We start from the raw sequence: 20,039 nt of genomic DNA, 5'->3' as shown, positions 1-20,039 counted from the left end.
TTGTCCAAAAGACGACCATTGACACCTTGCACAAGGAGGGCAAGACACAAAAGGTCATTGCTAAAGAGGCTGGCTGTTCACAGAGCTCTGTGTCCAAGCACATTAATAGAGAGGCGAAGGAAGGACAAGATGTGGTAGACAGAAGTGTACAATAGGGATAACCGCACCCTGGAGAGGATTGTGAAACAAAACCCATTCAAAACTGTGGGGGAGATTCACAAAGAGTGGACTGCAGCTGGAGTCAGTGCTTCAAGAACCACCACACACAGACGTATGCAAGAAATGGGTTTCAGCTGTCGCATTCCTTGTGTCAAGCCACTGTTGAACAAGAAACAGCGTCAGAAGCGTCTCGCCTGGGCTAAAGACAAAAGGACTGACTGCTGAGTGGTCCAAAGTTATGTTCTCTGATGAAAGTAAATTTTGCATTTCCTTTGGAAATCAAGGTCCCAGAGTCTGGAGGAAGAGAGGGGAGGCACAGAATCCACGTTGCTTGAGGTCCAGTGTAAAGTTTCCACAGTCAGTGATGGTTTGGGGTGCCATGTCATCTGCTGGTGTTGGTCCATTGTGTTTTCTGAGGTCCAAGGTCAACGCAGCCATCTACCAGGAAGTTTTAGAGCACTTCATGCTTCCTGCTGCTGATGAACTTTATGGAGATGCAGATTTCATTTTCCAACAGGACCTGGCACCTGCACAGTGCCAAAGCTACCAGTACCTGGTTGGAAGGACCATGGTATCCCTGTTCTTGATTGTCCAGCAAACTCGCCTGACCTTAACCCCATAGAAAATCTATGTGGTATTGTGAAGAGGAAGATGCAATACGCCAGACCCAACAATTCAGAAGAGCTGAAGGCCACTATCAGAGCAACATGGGCTCTCATAAAACCTGAGCAGTGCCACAGACTGATCAACTCCATGCCACGCCGCTGCAGTAATCCAGGCCAAAGGAGCCCCAACTAAATATTGAGTGCTGTACATGCTCATACTTTTCATGTTCATACCTTTCAGTTGGCCAACATTTCTAAAAATCCTTTTTTTTTTTTTGCATTGGTCTTAATTGATATTCTACTTTCTGAGATACTGAATGTGGGACTTTAATTAGTTGTCGGTTATAATCCTCAAAATTAAAGGAAATAAACATTTGAAATACATCAGTCTGTGTGTAATGAATGAATCTGATATACAAGTTTCACTTTTTGAATGGAATTACTGAAATAAATCAACTTTGTCATGATATTCTAATTTTGTGACCAGCACCTGTACTTATAAGTACAAACAGTTCTACAAGGAGCACTTGATGGACTGATTGAGTGTGTTTAGATTTCTTGGGATGAAACTGTTTCTGAACAGCGAGGAAAGGCTCTGAACCATTTGCCATATGAGAGTAGTTAAATAGACAACGTGGCTGAGGCAGCGTGTGCTTGATACTGTATACAGATAATTCTTTTTCTGATCAGATGCTGTACAGCGGTGTTTCACACTGAGATACAGTGATATAAATACTCCGAGTGGTGCAGTGAGAGTAATATGGAAAAAGATGATCCGATGTGGCAACCTCTAACGTGAGCAGCTGAAAGAAGAAGAAGGTGCAGTAAGAGTAACCGCTAAAGCAGTTATGGTATTTGGAGTAGTTTGACCATTCTGTGGACCATTATATTGTTTTAGGTTAATTACAATCAGATGCATTAAACTAATAAATAATATGCGGTTAATTTCAGTGTATTTATAAAACCGCGTCAGGGATATGGATCTAAAAAAGAAAGGGTAACCACACAGGAACAGTAGCACTGCTTTGACTCTGGGTGCCACCAGTCTGCAAAACTGAGCACAGAACTTGCGTACGACAGGGTATGAGCTACTGTGGAAATGTGCGTGGCTTTACGGCAAGTTTAGGTTTTATACATCGTGATTTGAACGTGGAAACGTTCTTATGCAACATTTTTGTGCATACACACCGTTTATACATGAGGCCCCAGGTAATTGTAGTAAAATTTTGGAGCTTTTACATTCCAGACCACAATGTCTGCATCGATGAAACTCTCATGGCTTATAAGGGCAGACTGTCATGGAAACAGTACATCACGTCAAAAAGAGCAAGATTTGTCATAAAGCTTTACGAGTTTTTTTTATTCTAAAACAGGATATGTTTGGAATTTGGTTCCGTACACAGGGAAAGGAACAATGTTTGATCCAAAATACAATCAGTATGGCGTTGCTATGTCATTGGTGCTGAATTTGATAGATGCTCTGCTGGATCAAGGTTACCGTATAACCATGGGCAATTTTTATACTTTGCCAGAGCTATTTGACATCTTGTTGTAAAGAAAGACTGATGCATTTGGAATGTCCTAACCTTCGTGGCATGCCTGAAGACTTATAGGAAAGCTAAATTACAGCGAGGTGCGCTAGTAGCTTGCCAAAAGGGTAAAGTGCTTGCTCTGAAATGGAAGGACAAGAAAGATGTTTGTCTTCTTAGCACCGTACATAATACAGCTGCTGTCACTGTACAGGCAAAAGGCAACAAGCAGGTTACAAAGCCTTTCACTATGGTCAACTATATCTCAATAGGTGGCGTTGATAATGTGGATCAAGAATCGACTTTCTATCCCATTATACAGAGGCAACAAAAGAAATACTACAAAAAGATATTTTGTCATCTGGTGGATTAGTGCATTTGGAATACATTCTTGTTATACAAACAAAAAACTGGAAAAACTGCATCTCATGCAAATTTTACATGCCAGCTTGTAGAACAAATCGTTGCCACACATTCACCATCCATGCTACAGCTAAAGAGACGCTCTCATCCCAGTACATCGTGGATAAATCAAGAGCATCTTATCGGTAGACATTTTGATTATATACCTCCAACAGAAAAAAAACAGAATCCAACTCGTACATGTACTGTTCAAAAACTGATAAATCTGGAAATAAAATCTGAACAGAAACACGTTATTATTGCCCTGACTGTGACGGTGGATTATGTGTTTCACCGTACTTTTAAGATTTACCACACAAAGTATTCATTTTGAGATTATATACTGTTTTAGCATCATCAGTAGTAGTATTATTACTGTTACTATTTTTGTTGTTCATTTCATATTATTTTTACTCATCATTACTATTATTATTTGTATAATTATTATACTTTTGAGATTTAATAAAAATGTAATTTTTCATGCCGAAAAAATGCAACATATCTGCAAAGAAATCAGTCTGAACACTTTGGAGGTAAAACACCATAACTTCAAAATGTTATTCAGGATCCCAGATTCTTGAAGTTTTCTGCACTCATATTTAAGACAGTATTTTTTTTTTTTTCCTTTTCATCAGTGCATCACAAATAAACACTACTTGACTATTTTTATTGATAATAACTTACTGCTTTCTCTCAAATTTTACAGCTGTAATGCCATTTTTAACTCTGCTCCAGTTAAGAAAACAAGTAACTTTATGTTTCATATAAAATAAATTGCAGAATGAAGTGGCATCAGAACTACTTATTGAGATCTGTTTAACTGATCAAGTAGATATGCGATCTCCCAGTACTGTGCTATAGGGCAGTAAAATCAAATGTGAGATTAAATGTCACCATTTATGCTTGATTTGATAAAAAAAAAAGGTTGGTTGTTTTACCTTGCACTTATTTAAAAAATACCCTGCAGTATTTAAAAATCTGTTTTGCACCTCACTACCATGATCACCCTATTTCTGAATGGTTAATTTGTAACTTCATTAGGAAAATTAAAAGTTTTTTTTTTTGCTTCTTAAATACAGTCCTTCAAAACACGTTCTGAGAGAATTTTTTTCTATCACACTTGCTGTTGTCTTTGATCTACAGCTGTACTATGAAAAGATTTTGAACGGTTCTCGGACACCTTTTATATGTATTCAAGATTAGCATAGTATTGCACTAATTTATACAGTGGTGTGAAAAACTATTTGCCCCCTTCCTGATTTCTTATTCTTTTGCATGTTTGTCACACAAAATGTTTCTGATCATCAAACACATTTAACCATTAGTCAAATATAACACAAGTAAACACAAAATGCAGTTTTTAAATGATGGTTTTTATTATTTAGGGAGAAAAAAAAATCCAAACCTACATGGCCCTGTGTGAAAAAGTAATTGCCCCTGAACCTAATAACTGGTTGGGCCACCCTTCGCAGCAATAACTGCAATCAAGCGTTTGCAATAACTTGCAATGAGTCTTTTACAGCACTCTGGAGGAATTTTGGCCCACTCACCTTTGCAGAATTGTTGTAATTCAGCTTTATTTGAGGGTTTTCTAGCATGAACCGCCTTTTTAAGGTCATGCCATAGCATCTCAATTGGATTCAGGTCAGGACTTTGACTAGGCCACTCCAAAGTCTTCATTTTGTTTTTCTTCAGCCATTCAGATGTGGATTTGCTGGTGTGTTTTGGGTCATTGTCCTGTTGCAGCACCCAAGATCGCTTCAGCTTGAGTTGACGAACAGATGGCCGGACATTCTCCTTCAGGATTTTTTGGTAGACCGTAGAATTCATGGTTCCATCTATCACAGCAAGCCTTCCAGGTCCTGAAGCAGCAAAACAACCCCAGACCATCACACTACCACCACCATATTTTACTGTTGGTATGATGTTCTTTTTCTGAAATGCTGTGTTCCTTTTACGCCAGATGTAACGGGACATTTGCCTTCCAAAAAGTTCAACTTTTGTCTCATCAGTCCACAAGGTATTTTCCCAAAAGTCTTGGCAATCATTGAGATGTTTCTTAGCAAAATTGAGACGAGCCCTAATGTTCTTTTTGCTTAACAGTGGTTTGCGTCTTGGAAATCTGCCATGCAGGCCGTTTTTGCCCAGTCTCTTTCTTATGGTGGTGTCGTGAACACTGACCTTAATTGAGGCAAGTGAGGCCTCTAGTTCTTTAGACGTTGTCCTGGGGTCTTTTGTGACCTCTCGGATGAGTCGTCTCTGCGCTCTTGGGGTCATTTTGGTCGGCCGGCCACTCCTGGGAAGGTTCACCACCGTTCCATGTTTATGCCATTTGCGGATAACGGCTCTCACTGTGGTTCGCTGGAGTCCCAAAGCTTTACAAATGGCTTTATAACCTTTACCAGACTGATAGATCTCAATTACTTCTGTTCTCATTTGTTCCTGAATTTCTTTGGATCTTGGCATGATGTCTAGCTTTTGAGGTGCTTTTGGTCTACTTCTCTGTGTCAGGCAGCTCCTATTGAAGTGATTTCTTGATTGAAACAGGTGTGGCAGTAATCAGGCCTGGGGGTGGCTACGGAAATTGAACTCAGGTATGATACACCACAGGTTAAAAATAAAGCTGAATTACAACAATTCTGCAAAGGTGAGTGGGCCAAAATTCCTCCAGAGCGCTGTAAAAGACTCATTGCAAGTTATCGCAAACGCTTGATTGCAGTTATTGCTGCGAAGGGTGGCCCAACCAGTTATTAGGTTCAGGGGGCAATTACTTTTTCACACAGGGCCATGTAGGTTTGGATTTTATTTCTCCCTAAATAATAAAAACCATCATTTAAAAACTGCATTTTGTGTTTACTTGTGTTATATTTGACTAATGGTTAAATGTGTTTGATGATCAGAAACATTTTGTGTGACAAACATGCAAAAAAATAAGAAATCAGGAAGGGGGCAAATAGTTTTTCACACCACTGTAGAAGCCTTAAATGTCTTAAGCAGTAAATGCTTTTGTGGTTTAGAATGTAGCTGGTCATCAAATTCTAGAGTTCCCTGCATTATTGTAGTCAGCCAGTTAATCTCTCTATCTCTCTCTGTCTCTATCTGGCTATCATCTGTTGTATTTAATGTGGGATATTGAATTTCATTTATTGTTTATTATACTATTGTTACAGGTCAATTTTAAGGTATGCAGGAAAGAGTCCCTTTTGTGGTGTGTACACATAACAAAAATTTGACCATTTACTGTTTCTTAAATCCCTTTATAGACAACAACAACAACATTTATTTATATAGCATATTTTCATACAAAAAGTAGCTCAAAGTGCTTTACATAATGAAGAATAGAAAAATAAGACACAGTAATAAAATAAAATAAGTCAACATTAATTAACATAGAATAAGAGTAAGGTCCAATGGCCAGGGTGGACAGAAAAAACAAAAAAAAAAAACTCCAGACGACTGGAGAAAAAAATAAAATCTGTAGGGATTCCAGACCATTAGACTGCCCAGTCCCCTCTGGGCATTCTACCTAACATAAATGAGACAGTCCTCTTTGGATTTAGGGTTTTCATGGAAGGACTTGTTGATGGTCATGTAGACTTCTGGCTTTTAATCCATCCATCATTGTTGGAGCATCATGATGCTTTGAGTAGGTGAAACAAAGAAACCGGAAAAAGAAACAGAAGAGAGAGAAGGGGTCAGTACGGATTTTAGAGTCACCATGAATAGTTGTTATGATGAATTGAACATACAGAGTATCGGGATTAATTTAAAGTGAAGTTATAAAAAGGCCATGTTAAAGTAATATGTTTTCAGCAGTGTTTTAAAGTGCTCTACTGTATTAGCCTGGCGAATTCCTATTGGCAGGCTATTCCAGATTTTAGGTTCATAGCAGCAGAAGGCCGCCTCACCACTTCTTTTAAGTTTTGCTCTTGGAATTCTAAGGAGATACTCATTTGAGGATCTAAGGTTACGATTTGGAATATAAGGTGTCGGACATTCCGATATATAAGATGGGGCGAGATTATTTAAGGCTTTATAAACCATAAGCAGAATTTTAAAGTCAATCCTGAATGACACAGGTAACCAGTGTAGTGACATCAAAACTGGAGAGATGTGCTCGTATTTTATTTTCCTAGTTAGGATTCTAGCAGCTGCATTCTGCACTAGTTGCAAATGATTTGTGTCTTTTTTGGGTAGTCCTGAGAGGAGTGCGTTACAGTAATCTAGTCGACTGAAAACAAGCGTGTGAACTAATTTCTCAGCATCTTTCAGTGATATAAGAGGTCTAACTTTAGCTATGTTTCTTAAGTGAAAACATGCTGTCCTAGTGATCTGATTAATATGTGATTTTAAAATTCAGATTACAGTCAACAATTACCCCTAAGCTTTTTACCTCCATCTTGACTTTTAATTCTAATGTATCCAGTTTATTTCTAATAGCCTCATTGTATCCATTATTGCTAATCCCTAAGATTTCAGTTTTCTCTTTAACTTGAGAAAGTTACTATTCATCCATTCTAAGATACAAGTCAGACATTGTGCTAGTGAATCAAGAGAATCAGGGTCATCCGGTGCTATTATAAGTACAGCTGTGTGTCATCAGCATAGCAGTGGTAGCTCATAGACTCTTCAGTGTCACTTGTTATCAAGTGAAACGGAATGTTTAAATTGAATAATGTGCATTTTTGTCTTTAATGTCCAAGTTATAAAGTTATTTTTTGGGTGGAGGGCTTGGGTTCAGGTTGGGGTTGGTGCGCCTAACATTTTGGTTGTTGCTTTCTTTCCTATTAGTAGTTTTGGTTATGTTTATTATTGTTTCAGTCAAGGGTTACAAAAATTGACATTTCTTTTGTCATGGGAAAAAAAACCAGAATGAGTAAGGAATTAAAGAAGACTGGCATCCTTCTATGAAATGATTAATTGGATTAGAGTTGGAGGTTTCAAATTTGCGTTGTATCATATATTGTCATATTTTGCAAATTGATTGGGACCAGAATATGGATTGCCTTAGGTTTAAACATTTTATGTAAGCATTTTTCAGCATTTGTAGTTATCTAGACATAGTATAAAAGATTTTTCGCAATAATTAAAGCAGTTAAATTTATACATTTTAATCATATTGTTGTGTCTAAGGATGTTGAAAGTAGTGGTCTTTGTAGTATTTATTTAAAATATGCAAAAACAACATGCTTAATATTAAACTGAAAGCTTTGTCTGTCGTCTAGCCTGTGCTATGCACTATACATTACAATAATTTGACATCTGATCCATTTTGGCTCACCTTTAACTATACATTAGTATGGTTCCGTTTTTGTTTTTCTTGTAGCTTACGTTCACAGTCAACAGATTCTCCCATGTATGTTAACTGATTATATGGTTGATTGTACCAATATAGAAATTCTGGGCCCAATTCTGACATCCACTAATGTCTCTATAATCTGCTAATGCTGATGTACACATTCATAACATGCAGAGAAAAATCTAGATCTGTTTAGATGATAATTACAGAGAAATTGAACATTTATTTGTATTGCACGTTACTTTTTCACAACTCTCATTTTTAACTGGCTACCTGCTGGTTTTATTGGATAGTGGTTTTGCGGGCTGTTTCTTTAAATAACACTCTTTGCTTTCTTTTTGATGCAACAAATTAGACAATAATTGAAATAGTCAAAATTGAGAAAAAGTAAAATGATACAGTTCTGGTGATAATTTGTGATCAGTAAAATAAATGGCTTCTGCTGAACAACATTTAGCTGGTTATCTGATCATTCATTATACTGTTGTCTTTCTCTTTGTTTTTGCTAAAATAAGTCTTACTACAATTTAGAGAAAAGCCAAGCAAAATGATACCTTTTATTGGCTAACTATAAAGATTATAATATGCAAGCTTTCGAGGCAACTCAGGCCCCTTTTTCAGGCATGATGTAACTACAATTGAAAGAGTTAAAGTTTTAAAAGTGGAAAAGCACACTGTGTTAAAGAAATAACTAACTTTTTCTGGTAATTCAGCATTATATTTTTTTAGCATGAGGTGGAGGCTTTTGTTGACAAACAAGAGTATCAATGCCTTGTTGGAGGAAATTCTGTTTCTCTTTTCTTGACTGCATTAAAAGTGACAGTGAACAAACTTATGCTGTCCATGCTAGTGCATGGGGCTAAAAGGAATTTGTGTGGTACTTTGGCAGTGGTAGAGAACCATATCCAGCTGTTTTTCCAGTATTGCAGTAATTTTCATGCCTTGGAATTGGTGCTTCTGACAAAAATCCCTCCAGCTGTTGAATAATAAAACATGCTTGTGTATATAGCATTATATTAAGTGCCCTCTTTCATATATAAAAGAGAGGCCTGCATGTTAGCTTTTACCAGAGCTGTCAGATTAAAATTAGAATGTTTATATTAAAAACAAGTATATGGTACAAAGTTTGGGATGCTTTAATGCATGTCAGTTCTATATGTGCTGTTTTTTTAATTTTATTTTACTGTTATTACAATTTTTACTGTTTCGTTGTAAATCATGAAGTGCTTATGAGTGGCACCTTGTTCCTTAAGAGATTCAAGTGAAAACCAGGGCTTTAATGAATGTGACTGACAAAAAGCATCATAATAGAAGAGAAATAAGGCATACACCGCACTTTCACAGAGATTGTGATTTTGCAAACAAGGTAAATGCAGTCATTAATATTTTCAATTTTTATCAGCTATGCATCTGTTTTCCCCTTAGAGGCCAGAGGGCCCTACACATCTTTTCCTATTGTACATAATGAAAGCGCTGAGCGCCCTTATGTGTTTAGAGTATTTGCCGATCCTACAAGTTATGTGCAAAAAACATCTAGATAAAATCAGCAGTTGTACTTTTTTGCCTTCCAGTATTACCTTTTATTACATTTGAGTTATATTAGAATAGTGGTATTCAGTCTAGAGTCCCACAGGACAAAAGGGTCCGGTAGGACTCCTTCTTCAGCTTGACAGCATCCCTCACCGTCGGTGTCCACCAACGGGTTCTGGGATTGCCGCCACAACAGGCACCAACCACCTTACGGCCACAGCTCCGGTCAGCCGCCTCAACAATAGAGGCACGGAACATGGCCCATTTGGACTTGATGTCCCCCACCTCCCTCGGGACGTGGTTGAAGTTCTGCTGGAGGTGGGAGCTGAAGCTACTTCTGACAGGGAACTCTGCCAGACGTTCCCAGCAGACCCTCCCAACACGTTTGGGCCTACCAGGCCTGACCAGCATCCTCCCCCACCATCGAAGCTTATTCGTCCCCAGGTGGTGATCAGTTGACAGTTCCGCCCCTCTCTTCACCCGAGTGTCCAAGACATGTGGCGGCAAGTCCGATGACACGACCACAAAGTCGATCATTGAACTGAGGCCTACGGTGTCCTGGTGCCAAGTGCAAATATGAACATCCCTATGCTTGAACATGGTGTTCGTTATGGACAATCCGTGATGAGCACAGATATCCAATAACAAAACACAGTTTGGGTTCAGATCGGGGGGGCCATTCCTCTCAGATACGCCCTTTCGGGTCTCGCTTTCATTGCCCATGTGAGCATTGAAGTCTCCCAGCAGAACGAGGGAGTCCCCAGAAGGTATGCCCTCTAGCACTCCCTCCGGAGTCTCCAAATAGGGTGGGTACTGAAAAACTGCTGTTCGGCGCATACTCACAAACAGTTAGGACCTGTACCCCCACCCGAAGGCGGAGGGAGGCTACCCTCTAGTCCACCAGTGTAAACCCCAATGAACAGGCTCCAAGTCGGGGGGGCAACGAACCCGTTGGTGGACACCGGTGGTGAGGGATGCCGTCAAGCTGAAGAAGTAGTCCTATCGGACCCTTTTGTCCTGTGGGACTGTAGAGGCAGCTGATAGCTACCAGCAGGCCAAGTGGAATGTGGCTTCAGTGGTTGCTGAGGCAAAAACTCGGGCATGGGAGGAGTTTGGGGAGGCCATGGAGAACGACTTTCAGACGACTTCAAGGAGCTTCTGGTCCACCATCCAGCGTCTCAGGAGGAAGAAGCAATGCAGTGTCAACGCTGTATATGGTGGGGATGGTGCGCTGCTGACCTCGACTCGGGATGTTGTGAGTTGGTGGGGAAAGTACTTTGAAGACCTCCTCAATTCCACTAACATGCCTTCCAATGAGGAAGAAGAGCCTGGGGTCTCGGAGTTGGGCTCCCCCATCTCTGGGACTGAGGTCACTGAGGTGGTCAAAAAACTCCTTGGTGGCAGGGCCCAGGGGGTGGATGAGATATGCCTGGAGTTCCTCAAGGCTCTGGATGTTGTAGGATTGTCTTGGTTGACACATCTCTGCAGCATTGCATTGACATCGGGGACAGTGCCACTGGATTGGCAGACCGGGGTGGTGGTCCCTCCCTTTAAGAAGGGGGACCGGAGGGTGTGTTCCAACTACAGAGGGATCACACTCCTCAGCCTCCCTGGAAAAGTCTATTTGGGGGATCTGGAGAGGAGGGTCCGCCAGACAGTCGAACCTCGGATTCAGCAGGAACAGGAGGATTCAGGAACCGTCCTGGTCGCGGAATAATGGACCAGCTCTACCCCCTTAGCAGGTTCCTGGAGGGTGCATGGGAGTTTGCCCAACCAGTCTACATATGTTTTGTGGACTTGGAAAAGGTGTTCGAACGTGTCCCTTGGGGAATCCTGTGGGGGGTGCTCCAGGAGTATGGGGTTAGGGTTAGGGTTAGTCAGTCATCTCTGATTAGATGTTACTTATAGGCAACTCAAAATGAGCAGTCTATCCCCTGACAGCAAACTTCTTGGCATATAAAATGTGCTATCCATCTGGTAGCAACATCTTGTTGAAACTTTTTTTCAGCTACATACCAAGATCTGTTTGTATGTTTTTGAGACAATAGTTGGTTAATCATGAATGCTTTAAATGCCTAACTATCTTTCTGCCAATCACTATTATATCTGAAGTGCTGGGCTAATACACAGTCATTCACAGCAAGCTGTAAAGTAAGAACTTGGGTTCCTTTATTCGTTTGTCTCCTTTGCAATGCTAAGTGCACTAGCCTGGAGTATTACAGTGGAACCTCAGTTCACGACCATAATTCGTTCCAAAACTGTGGTCGTAAACCGATTTGGTCGTGAAACAAAGCAATTTCCACCATAGGATTGTATGTAAATACAATTAATCCGTTCCAGACCGTACGAACTGTATGTAAATATATATTTTTAGTTTTTAAGCACAAATACAGTTAATCATACCATAGAATGCACAGCGTAATAGTAAACTAAATGTAAAAACATTGAATAACACTGAGAAAACCTTAAACAACAGAGAAGACTAACACTGGAATAGTTTGCGCTATAGTGCTAGGAACCGCTCACTAAAAACACTTTTTTTTTTTTTTAATAAGTTTTAAGCACAGGGAAAACAATGAACATTTGAAAAATCCGTAATTTAATAAACCACCAAGAAAAGTAACATTGCCACAATGCACGCTATGAACTGATCGCTGTAAACAGAACTGAAAACAAAAACAAACCTTTTCTACCTTATGCGTCCAGCCTTCCCTCTCTCGCTTTCTTGCTCGCTCGCTCTCTCTCTCTTTCATGTGTACGTGTGTCTCTTTCGCGAGCCTGCAGCAGCTGTGTGTTTGTGCCTCTGCCTCATGCGCCTGTGTGCGTGTGTGCCTGTCTCGTGCGCCTGTGTGCGTGTGTGCCTGTCTCGTGCGCCTGTGTGCGTGTGTGCCTCTGTCTCGCGCGCCTGTGTGTGAATATGTAATATTCAATCATTTTCCTCAATAAATAAATGACCAAGTATAATATTTTTGTCTCATTTGTTTAACTGGTTTCTCTTTATCTACTTTTGGGACTTGAGTGAAAATCTGATAATGTTTTAGGTCATATTTATTCTGAAATATAGAAAATTCTAAAGGGTTCACAAACATTCAAGCACAACTGTACACATGGTGTATTTTATGTGGCTCTCACTTCGTGCAGTAGTTCAGCATGTCATTTGGAACACATTGAATGTGTCATCAAATATCTGTTTGAATTATTGATCAAATGTAGTCATTGGTTTGCCATTAAAATAACTTTAACCCATTATCGGCTGAATAAGATATTAAATATTATCGTGCATCCCTAATTGATTGGGGGGTGAACTCATCCCTGAGTTATAATTTAGAAATAAAACAAATCTGATTCCTAAATAGATAAGTTTCCTTGCCAAGTTAAAAGGATAGATGTTGTATTGCTAACAATTTCTCAATGCTAAAATTTCAAAGGAAAACTCTTTTCATTGATCCAGTATTCTACTACTGTGTGTTCTGTGGTTTATTCATAGATAAAAACATTACTTGTCAGACAAATTCTAATTAGTAAAAGAAAGAAATCTTTGTGAAAAAATGTAAATTACATTAACTTAGAATATTTTGTAACTTTTACTGACTTTGACCCTGATGTGCAATTAATGTAAAAATTTATTCTAGCCTTAGTCCTTCACTGAGAATTTTGGTAAAATATAATGAATGTGAGATGGTTGTGACACTCATAATAAATTTTATTGTATTTATAAGTATTTCTCTTAAATTAATTTAATACATTTAATTAAGCGGATAAATCTAAAGAAATAACAGCTATTACCAACATTTCCTTTGTAGAAAATTCAAACTCTTTATAACTTATTTTTTTATATTGTGATATTATCAGGGTTGCATAATATAAGATACATTTCAACAAACAAACAAACCTCTTTCAAATTTCGGGTAGTAAAGGTAAAATTCAGCATATACTTCAGTAATTAAAAATATTAAACCCTCTGCACTTTTTTATACAAACTGTAGAATAAGACAACATTTTTAAAATGACACACACCTATGTTTAAAACTGCAGTAATTATTTTTAAGAGGTACAGTACAAGACCTCACTTGGAACAGATGAAAATAAAATAGAAATAGCATGGTCATGATCTTTCAGACATGTCTCATGTCATTAATGAACTAATATTTATGCTCATAATTTATAAAATATAAAAATTAAGACTTTGGCTTTTTTTTTAACCTAATGTGTCATAAAAATATTTTTTAGAACTAAAAAAATCCTCCTATAATTTTTTTACACTGACATATTTTCTGCCTTCTCTTCATCCACCTTCTAGGAGGAACTTGCTTCATCTGTCTTTGCCAATTGGCATAGGGTTTCCTAAAATGTGTCTGTTTAAGTGGAGCTTTCACACTAAATTATAGATAATCTAGAGCATGGTTTATAAAAATATATTCAAATAAACCTTATAATGATATAAAGATTTCTACAAAAGATCTTCTATATTATAGTCTCATTACATTTTTCTCTCCACTCTTAACTTTTTGCTCTCTTGTCTTTCTTCTAGTGGGAGATTTTGATAAAATTTGGCGTGAGCACTGCAAGGATGAAGAAACCCTTAGTGAATATGCCTTAGCAATGAAAAACCTAGCAGACCACCACTGGTCAAAGAAATGTGAAGGAGAAGGGCGCATTGAATGGTGCCGTAGGTAAGCAGATTCTGTTGTTGCTAGACCCTTTTTTTTTCTCTCAGAGGAAAGTGGATGCTTGCCCTTAATTTACCAATTTGTGCCTTTCTTTCTTTGCCTTTGGTGTTAGTCATTCAAATACTAGTTTGTAGTTTGTTGATGAGACTCTGACTGTTCTTGCATGTTTTGCATAGTAGGCATCAGTTCTCTTTGAACTGTGCATCATTTGTTGTACGTTGGCACATTCACCACCAACTGCAGTCCTGTGACAGCCTGTGTTGTACTCTGTCTTTATATGCAATTTCTATATTCGAAATAGCAATAGACTATATTTTTCAACAAAAATCCTAAACACTCTTGTCACTATAAACAAATACAGTTTGTGTATATTACAAGGAAAATAACAAACAACTCGGAAGACAAATCTAAGTTAGCTTGGTATAGCTAGTTTTTTTTTTTCATTTTTCTCCCAGCTATAGGGAAAGGGTCCAAAATGTGATTTCTTTTACCTTCATGCTTTAAGAATTTCCCAGGAAACCTTATTTCTTCATGATTGGCTTTTAAATCTTTTTGTCAGAGTTCTTGTTCTTTTGACTAGTTACATGTTTTGGTTCTTAACTATTTATAAAGTTCTCTCTGTATTTCATGTTGATAGTGGCCTTAATCTTCTTTGCTGTTTATCTGTACTTGTATATATAGTATCACCCACCCTCATCTCCTCTTGTTTAAAAAGACTGCTTGTTTGCTGCTGCTATAATGTATATATAATATAAGACTTGTTCTTCAAAAAGGCTCTTACTTTTAAGTTATTTAAGTCATGTTATCTCGTCTTGTTCACGAGTGAGGGAAGAATGGAGCGTGAGATCGAGAGGTGGATTGGTGCTGCGTCCGCAGTGATGCAGGCTCTGCATCGGTCTGTCCTGATGAAAAAGGAGCAGAGCCATAAGGCAAAGCTCTCAATTTACCGGTCGATCTACGTTCCTACCCTCACCTATGGTCATGAGCTGTGGGTAGTGATCGAAAGAACGAAATCGTGAATACCAGCATTCATGAGCTGCAGAGTGCAGACTCCTCCAAGTCCACTGTGCTCAGTCTTAGTGGGAGCTGGGAGAATGATGACTGCTTCTGGTCTGTTGTTGACTGAATTAATCGGCAACACACTACACCGTGGGCCAAAGAAAAACGTGCCACTTAATTATTTTTAACTATAACTCTATTATTTCTTGATCGATTTTTACACTTTTACACGCTATATATGTGAGCTTGGCTGTTCCTGGTTTCCTGGGAATTACAGCAGTTTCATTCCTGGGAATTAAAAATGTCTGTGAATCCCGGACTCCCAGTAATCGGGAGCCTGGGAATGGATTCCCTAGCTGGAACATGCCTTCAAAACGAAGAAGCTCTCAAAGCAGAATTCCATCAGGTATGAATAAGAACATAGCTTCCCAAGTTACTGAAGCAACTGGGGTTTCCATGTAGTTGAATTCAAACATTCAGTGTGTTTAAATGCACATGCTTAACCAGATTAGGGTGAATAACCTTATTCGACAGAATCCTGGTTTCTTAAAAATTTGCAATTATGTGGGCAAGCAATCTTCTGCAGTTCTTCTTTGTCAAAGAAGGACATCATTGAAGTACACGGCGTCTGTGAATCTGAAAATAAGCATGATGTCTGTGATAATTTTCTTGTGTTTTTATAAATATATTTAGTCAAATTGACACATTATAGGTTTCTAATTGCACCTAGCATACTTTTGTTTGACTCTGCTATTGACCCCTGCAAAGGACCCCGATACATGTGTTTTTGCCTTGCACCCAAAGCTGCTGGAATAATAACACTGGTATTTTTACTTCAGTAAGATAAGCATTTCTTTAGGGTACTCTTTACTTTAAAAAGTAATCTATGTAACACAAGTTACTTTTAATGTGTTCAACTGCTGAGTTTAGCACTGTATGCTCAGCTTATCAACATACATTTAGCGATTTCTGAAATATTAAAATAGCTTATTTCAGCCAGGAGAAAGAACAATGTGTTGGCCTTAACCTTTGCCTCTGGAAATGTATTTTGTTGACACTTCTACATCTGGCTGCTGAATGCGTTTATGAAGCAAATACATGTGCAGGCTGTTAGCATGCATTGAACAAGCGCAGACTGTTATCCTTAACAGTAACCCAGTTAAGGGCCAATATGACCACATCATCTGGTTATTTGAGTAGAAGTCTACCTGTCTTAACCAGGTTACTTAGAAGCCAATAACCTGCTTTCTCTAACCAAAATAATTGTTTACATTGCATTTTAGAAAGCCAGTTTCTGTGAATAACTGGATTATTGAAGCACATGTAAATTCTCTTGAGTGATTTAACGGTTTATTCAAACTCCATGTTAATAATCTGAATAAATGCCTTAAATGCTAGGGAGTGAGTTATGTGTTACATTTCTTGTTTGTTGGTCGTTTATAGCCCAATAAAATTTACAAATGGATGGATCAGTGCACATAATATCCAGACTAATGAAAACCCCTGTAAGATGAAGATAATTTTCATCTTCTGAAGGAGTCATTAGTGTGATTAGCCAAATACTCTTTTAGAACTTTTCAAAAGTTTAATCAGGTGGTTGAAACTGTGCAACATTATGTTAAAAAGCACTGAAAGTTTTTGTTTCTGTATATGTATATTCTGAAATATTTTAAAATACACAGCACTTCTACTTAATGTGGGCATTTGAAAATAAAATAGTCCATGAAGGTACAAATGCAAATTAAATAATTAGTTCATGTTACTGCAATGTTAATGTATGAATATTATTTATGAATTTAAATACTTCAGAAGAGTCACATACTCGATGTAGTTTTAGAATCAATTTTTCCACTCTTGATGATCAGGTTTTGTCTTTGAAATGTTAATTTTATTGAAAAGTAGCCATCCCTCCGCGGAGAAGTGAAACAGTTCAAGCAAATTCTAGAAAAAAGCCTGATCTAAATCCATTAAGAAGTTCTCATGTTCACTAGCTAAGCAGATGTAAGATATGCCCCACGGCTGGCACGTGAGTGAGGAGGGCCGTGCCATAAACCTGCTTTGTCTTTCTCGGATCCGTGCAAGTAAATCGGTACTGCAAACGAACTATGATACTTAAGTGAGGTTGCAAAAACAACTGGAATGTTGTGTGTGTATGTATATCTATACTAATAAAAGGCAAAGCCCTCACTGACTAACTCACTCACTCACTGACTGACTCACTCACTCATCACTAATTCTCCAACTTCCCGTGTAGGTAGAAAGCTGAAATTTGGCAGGCTCATTCCTTACAGCTTACTTACAAAAGTTGGGCAGGTTTCATTTCAAAATTCTACACGTAATGGTCATAACTGGAACATATTTTTGTCCATATACTGTACTGTAATGGACTGAGCTCGATGGCCGTGGGAGGCGGAGTTGTGTGTCGGATCATCACGCCTCCTACGCAAGTACGTAGAGAACAAGGAAGAGCTCCAAAGAGCGCTGAACAAAAAACGCCATTTCACAATTGAGAAGGCAGCAAAAGATTAGGAAGCGAGTGATGCATACAAGCATATTCATAAGTGCAGCTACTGTGGAAACAAAGCATGGTGTGAACCGTAAGTTTAAGTTAAGTTTATAGACACACTCCCGCTGCCTTTTGTCATGCCTACGACGAATATGGTATTCGCGAGATACAAGTTTAATGAGAAGACACAGGGTATAAACGAGACTTTGGATCACTTTGTAATTGAGTTAAAATTGCTGTAGGAAGAAACTTTTAAGTGCCGGGTCTTAGCTAACATTAAATAAAGCCGTTGACATCGCGAGATTGCACGAGGACAGCTGAGAAGCTTTGATGCATGTACTCAGAGTGGCTCGCGTCAACTGACTTTGCAGGACTGGAAAAGATTAAATTAAGTTCATACATACGCTACCGCTAAATATTTGCAGGCAATTTCCACAACTTACTACCGGGAATGCCTGTTGAACATCTTACATTCACGAGTTCCAATTTGGGTGGTGAACACTACGATGAATAAAACCTGTTATCTTTACAACGGTTGACAAACACGGCATATAACTTGAACACAACACGTCCTCCAAATACGAACCTGATTGAAAGAAATAATAATCAAATCCTTGATGACAGCAACACTCAGAATGGTCACAAAACGATTACATTGACAATCATGTTATGTTATTTTTAAAATGTTTCCTTTTCTTAGCACAAGCACAGCTGAGATATGGAGGAATATTTCGGACAAAATGAAATAAATAAATAAATGCGTAAATAAATAAAAGTACTGTGAAATGTGAGCATAAATAAATAAATGTGTCATGAAATGACAGCCTTAATAAATAAATATGTCATGAAATGAGAGCATAAATAAATAAATGTGTCACGAAATATGTTTTTCGTTGCTTATTTATTTATTTCATTTTGTCCGTAACATTCCTGCAAACCGTCATGAAATACGGCTTGAAATAAAACTGTCACTTTCACTCGTCAAAGTTGAGAGGGTGGGCTCTAACACGCCCTCTAGTTACTGATTGGTGAATCGATAGCACAAGAATTAATTAGAAAAATGCTTACTACTTCCGATGAAATGGATTCTGCCGAAGATATTACGTATTTCAGAGAGAGAACTGAAGATTTATCGGAAGAAATTACAATGTTGGCGGCCCTTTTAGACTCCGATATAGATGAAACTGTTTTGAAATTATCGAAGAACAGGTGGAACAGACTCTACTACACTGCAGTTCAGGTGATGCAGTACCCTGCTCTGGATGTCCATCCTTTGACATTCCAGCTGAGTCAATAGAACACCTTCTGTTATGCGGTTTAAAAGTACAACAGATTGCAGATCTGTATGATGTATCAGAGAAGACGATCACAAGACGAATGAGCCAGTTTGATATACGGTAAGCTGCAACGGCTGTATTAGTTTAGGTACTTTGACATGGAATGCCCAAAGCAGCTCCACCTAATATTTTGAACTGAACAACTTTACCACTGATCAGAGCTGTACAGTTGTTTGAAAAAGTAGCTGCGAATATGCAACTGACTTTCTACTCGTAAAACAAGGGTCAAATACTCAGTTCTAAAAGGGCCGCCAACATTGTAATTTCTTCCGATAAATCTTCAATTCTCTCTCTGAAATACGTAATATCTTCGGCAGAATCCATTTAATCGGCAGTAGTAAGCATTTTTCTAATTAATTGTGCTATCGATTCACCAATCAGTAACTAGAGGGCGTGTTAGAGCCCACCCTCTCAACTTTGACGAGTGAAAGTGACAGTTTTATTTCAAGCCGTATTTCATGACGGTTTGCAGGAATGTTACGGACAAAATTAAATAAATAAATAAGCAACGAAAAACATATTTCGTGACACATTTATTTATTTATGCTCTCATTTCATGACATATTTATTTATTAAGGCTGTCATTTCATGACACATTTATTTATTTATGCTCACATTTCACAGTACTTTTATTTATTTACGCATTTATTTATTTATTTCATTTTGTCCAAAATATTCCTCCATACTGAGAAGCTTCGATGCATGTACTCCATAACACATTAAAAAAATAATGCATTTAATCACACTTTGCATTCCATGCAAAGGGGAACTTTTGTCAATGCATGATTTCCTGGTACATTGATACACACATCAGAGCTACAAAAAGTTGAGTCGCAAGAAAGCGCGTTGCTAGGACTGATCGAAGGCAAATTTCATTTCAAGAGAGTACCCGACGGAAGCCTTGATAAAAGCGTGGTTTTGTGCAAACTGCAAAAATGAGTTTGCATACCACGGAGGCACTTCAACCTTACGGTTCCATCTAAATGCAAAACATGTTACAGCG

The 20,039-nt window shown here is 38.3% G+C and overlaps 1 protein-coding gene across 1 annotated transcript in view; it reads left to right on the top strand.

Moving 5' to 3' along the window:
* The window catches only part of bmt2 (base methyltransferase of 25S rRNA 2 homolog), a 69,127-nt gene that overhangs the window by 12,780 nt on the left and 36,308 nt on the right, over positions 1 to 20,039 (top strand). Inside the window, exon 2 of the mRNA XM_039760955.1 lies at positions 14,056 to 14,197. Within this exon, the coding sequence (XP_039616889.1) occupies positions 14,056 to 14,197 (142 nt within the window). The remainder of the gene's footprint in view (positions 1 to 14,055; positions 14,198 to 20,039) is intronic.

This window comes from Polypterus senegalus, chromosome 8 (genome assembly GCF_016835505.1).
Source record: "Polypterus senegalus isolate Bchr_013 chromosome 8, ASM1683550v1, whole genome shotgun sequence".
NCBI classification, from domain to species: Eukaryota; Metazoa; Chordata; class Cladistia; order Polypteriformes; family Polypteridae; genus Polypterus; species Polypterus senegalus.
This window is presented reverse-complemented; position numbering and strand designations above follow the sequence as displayed.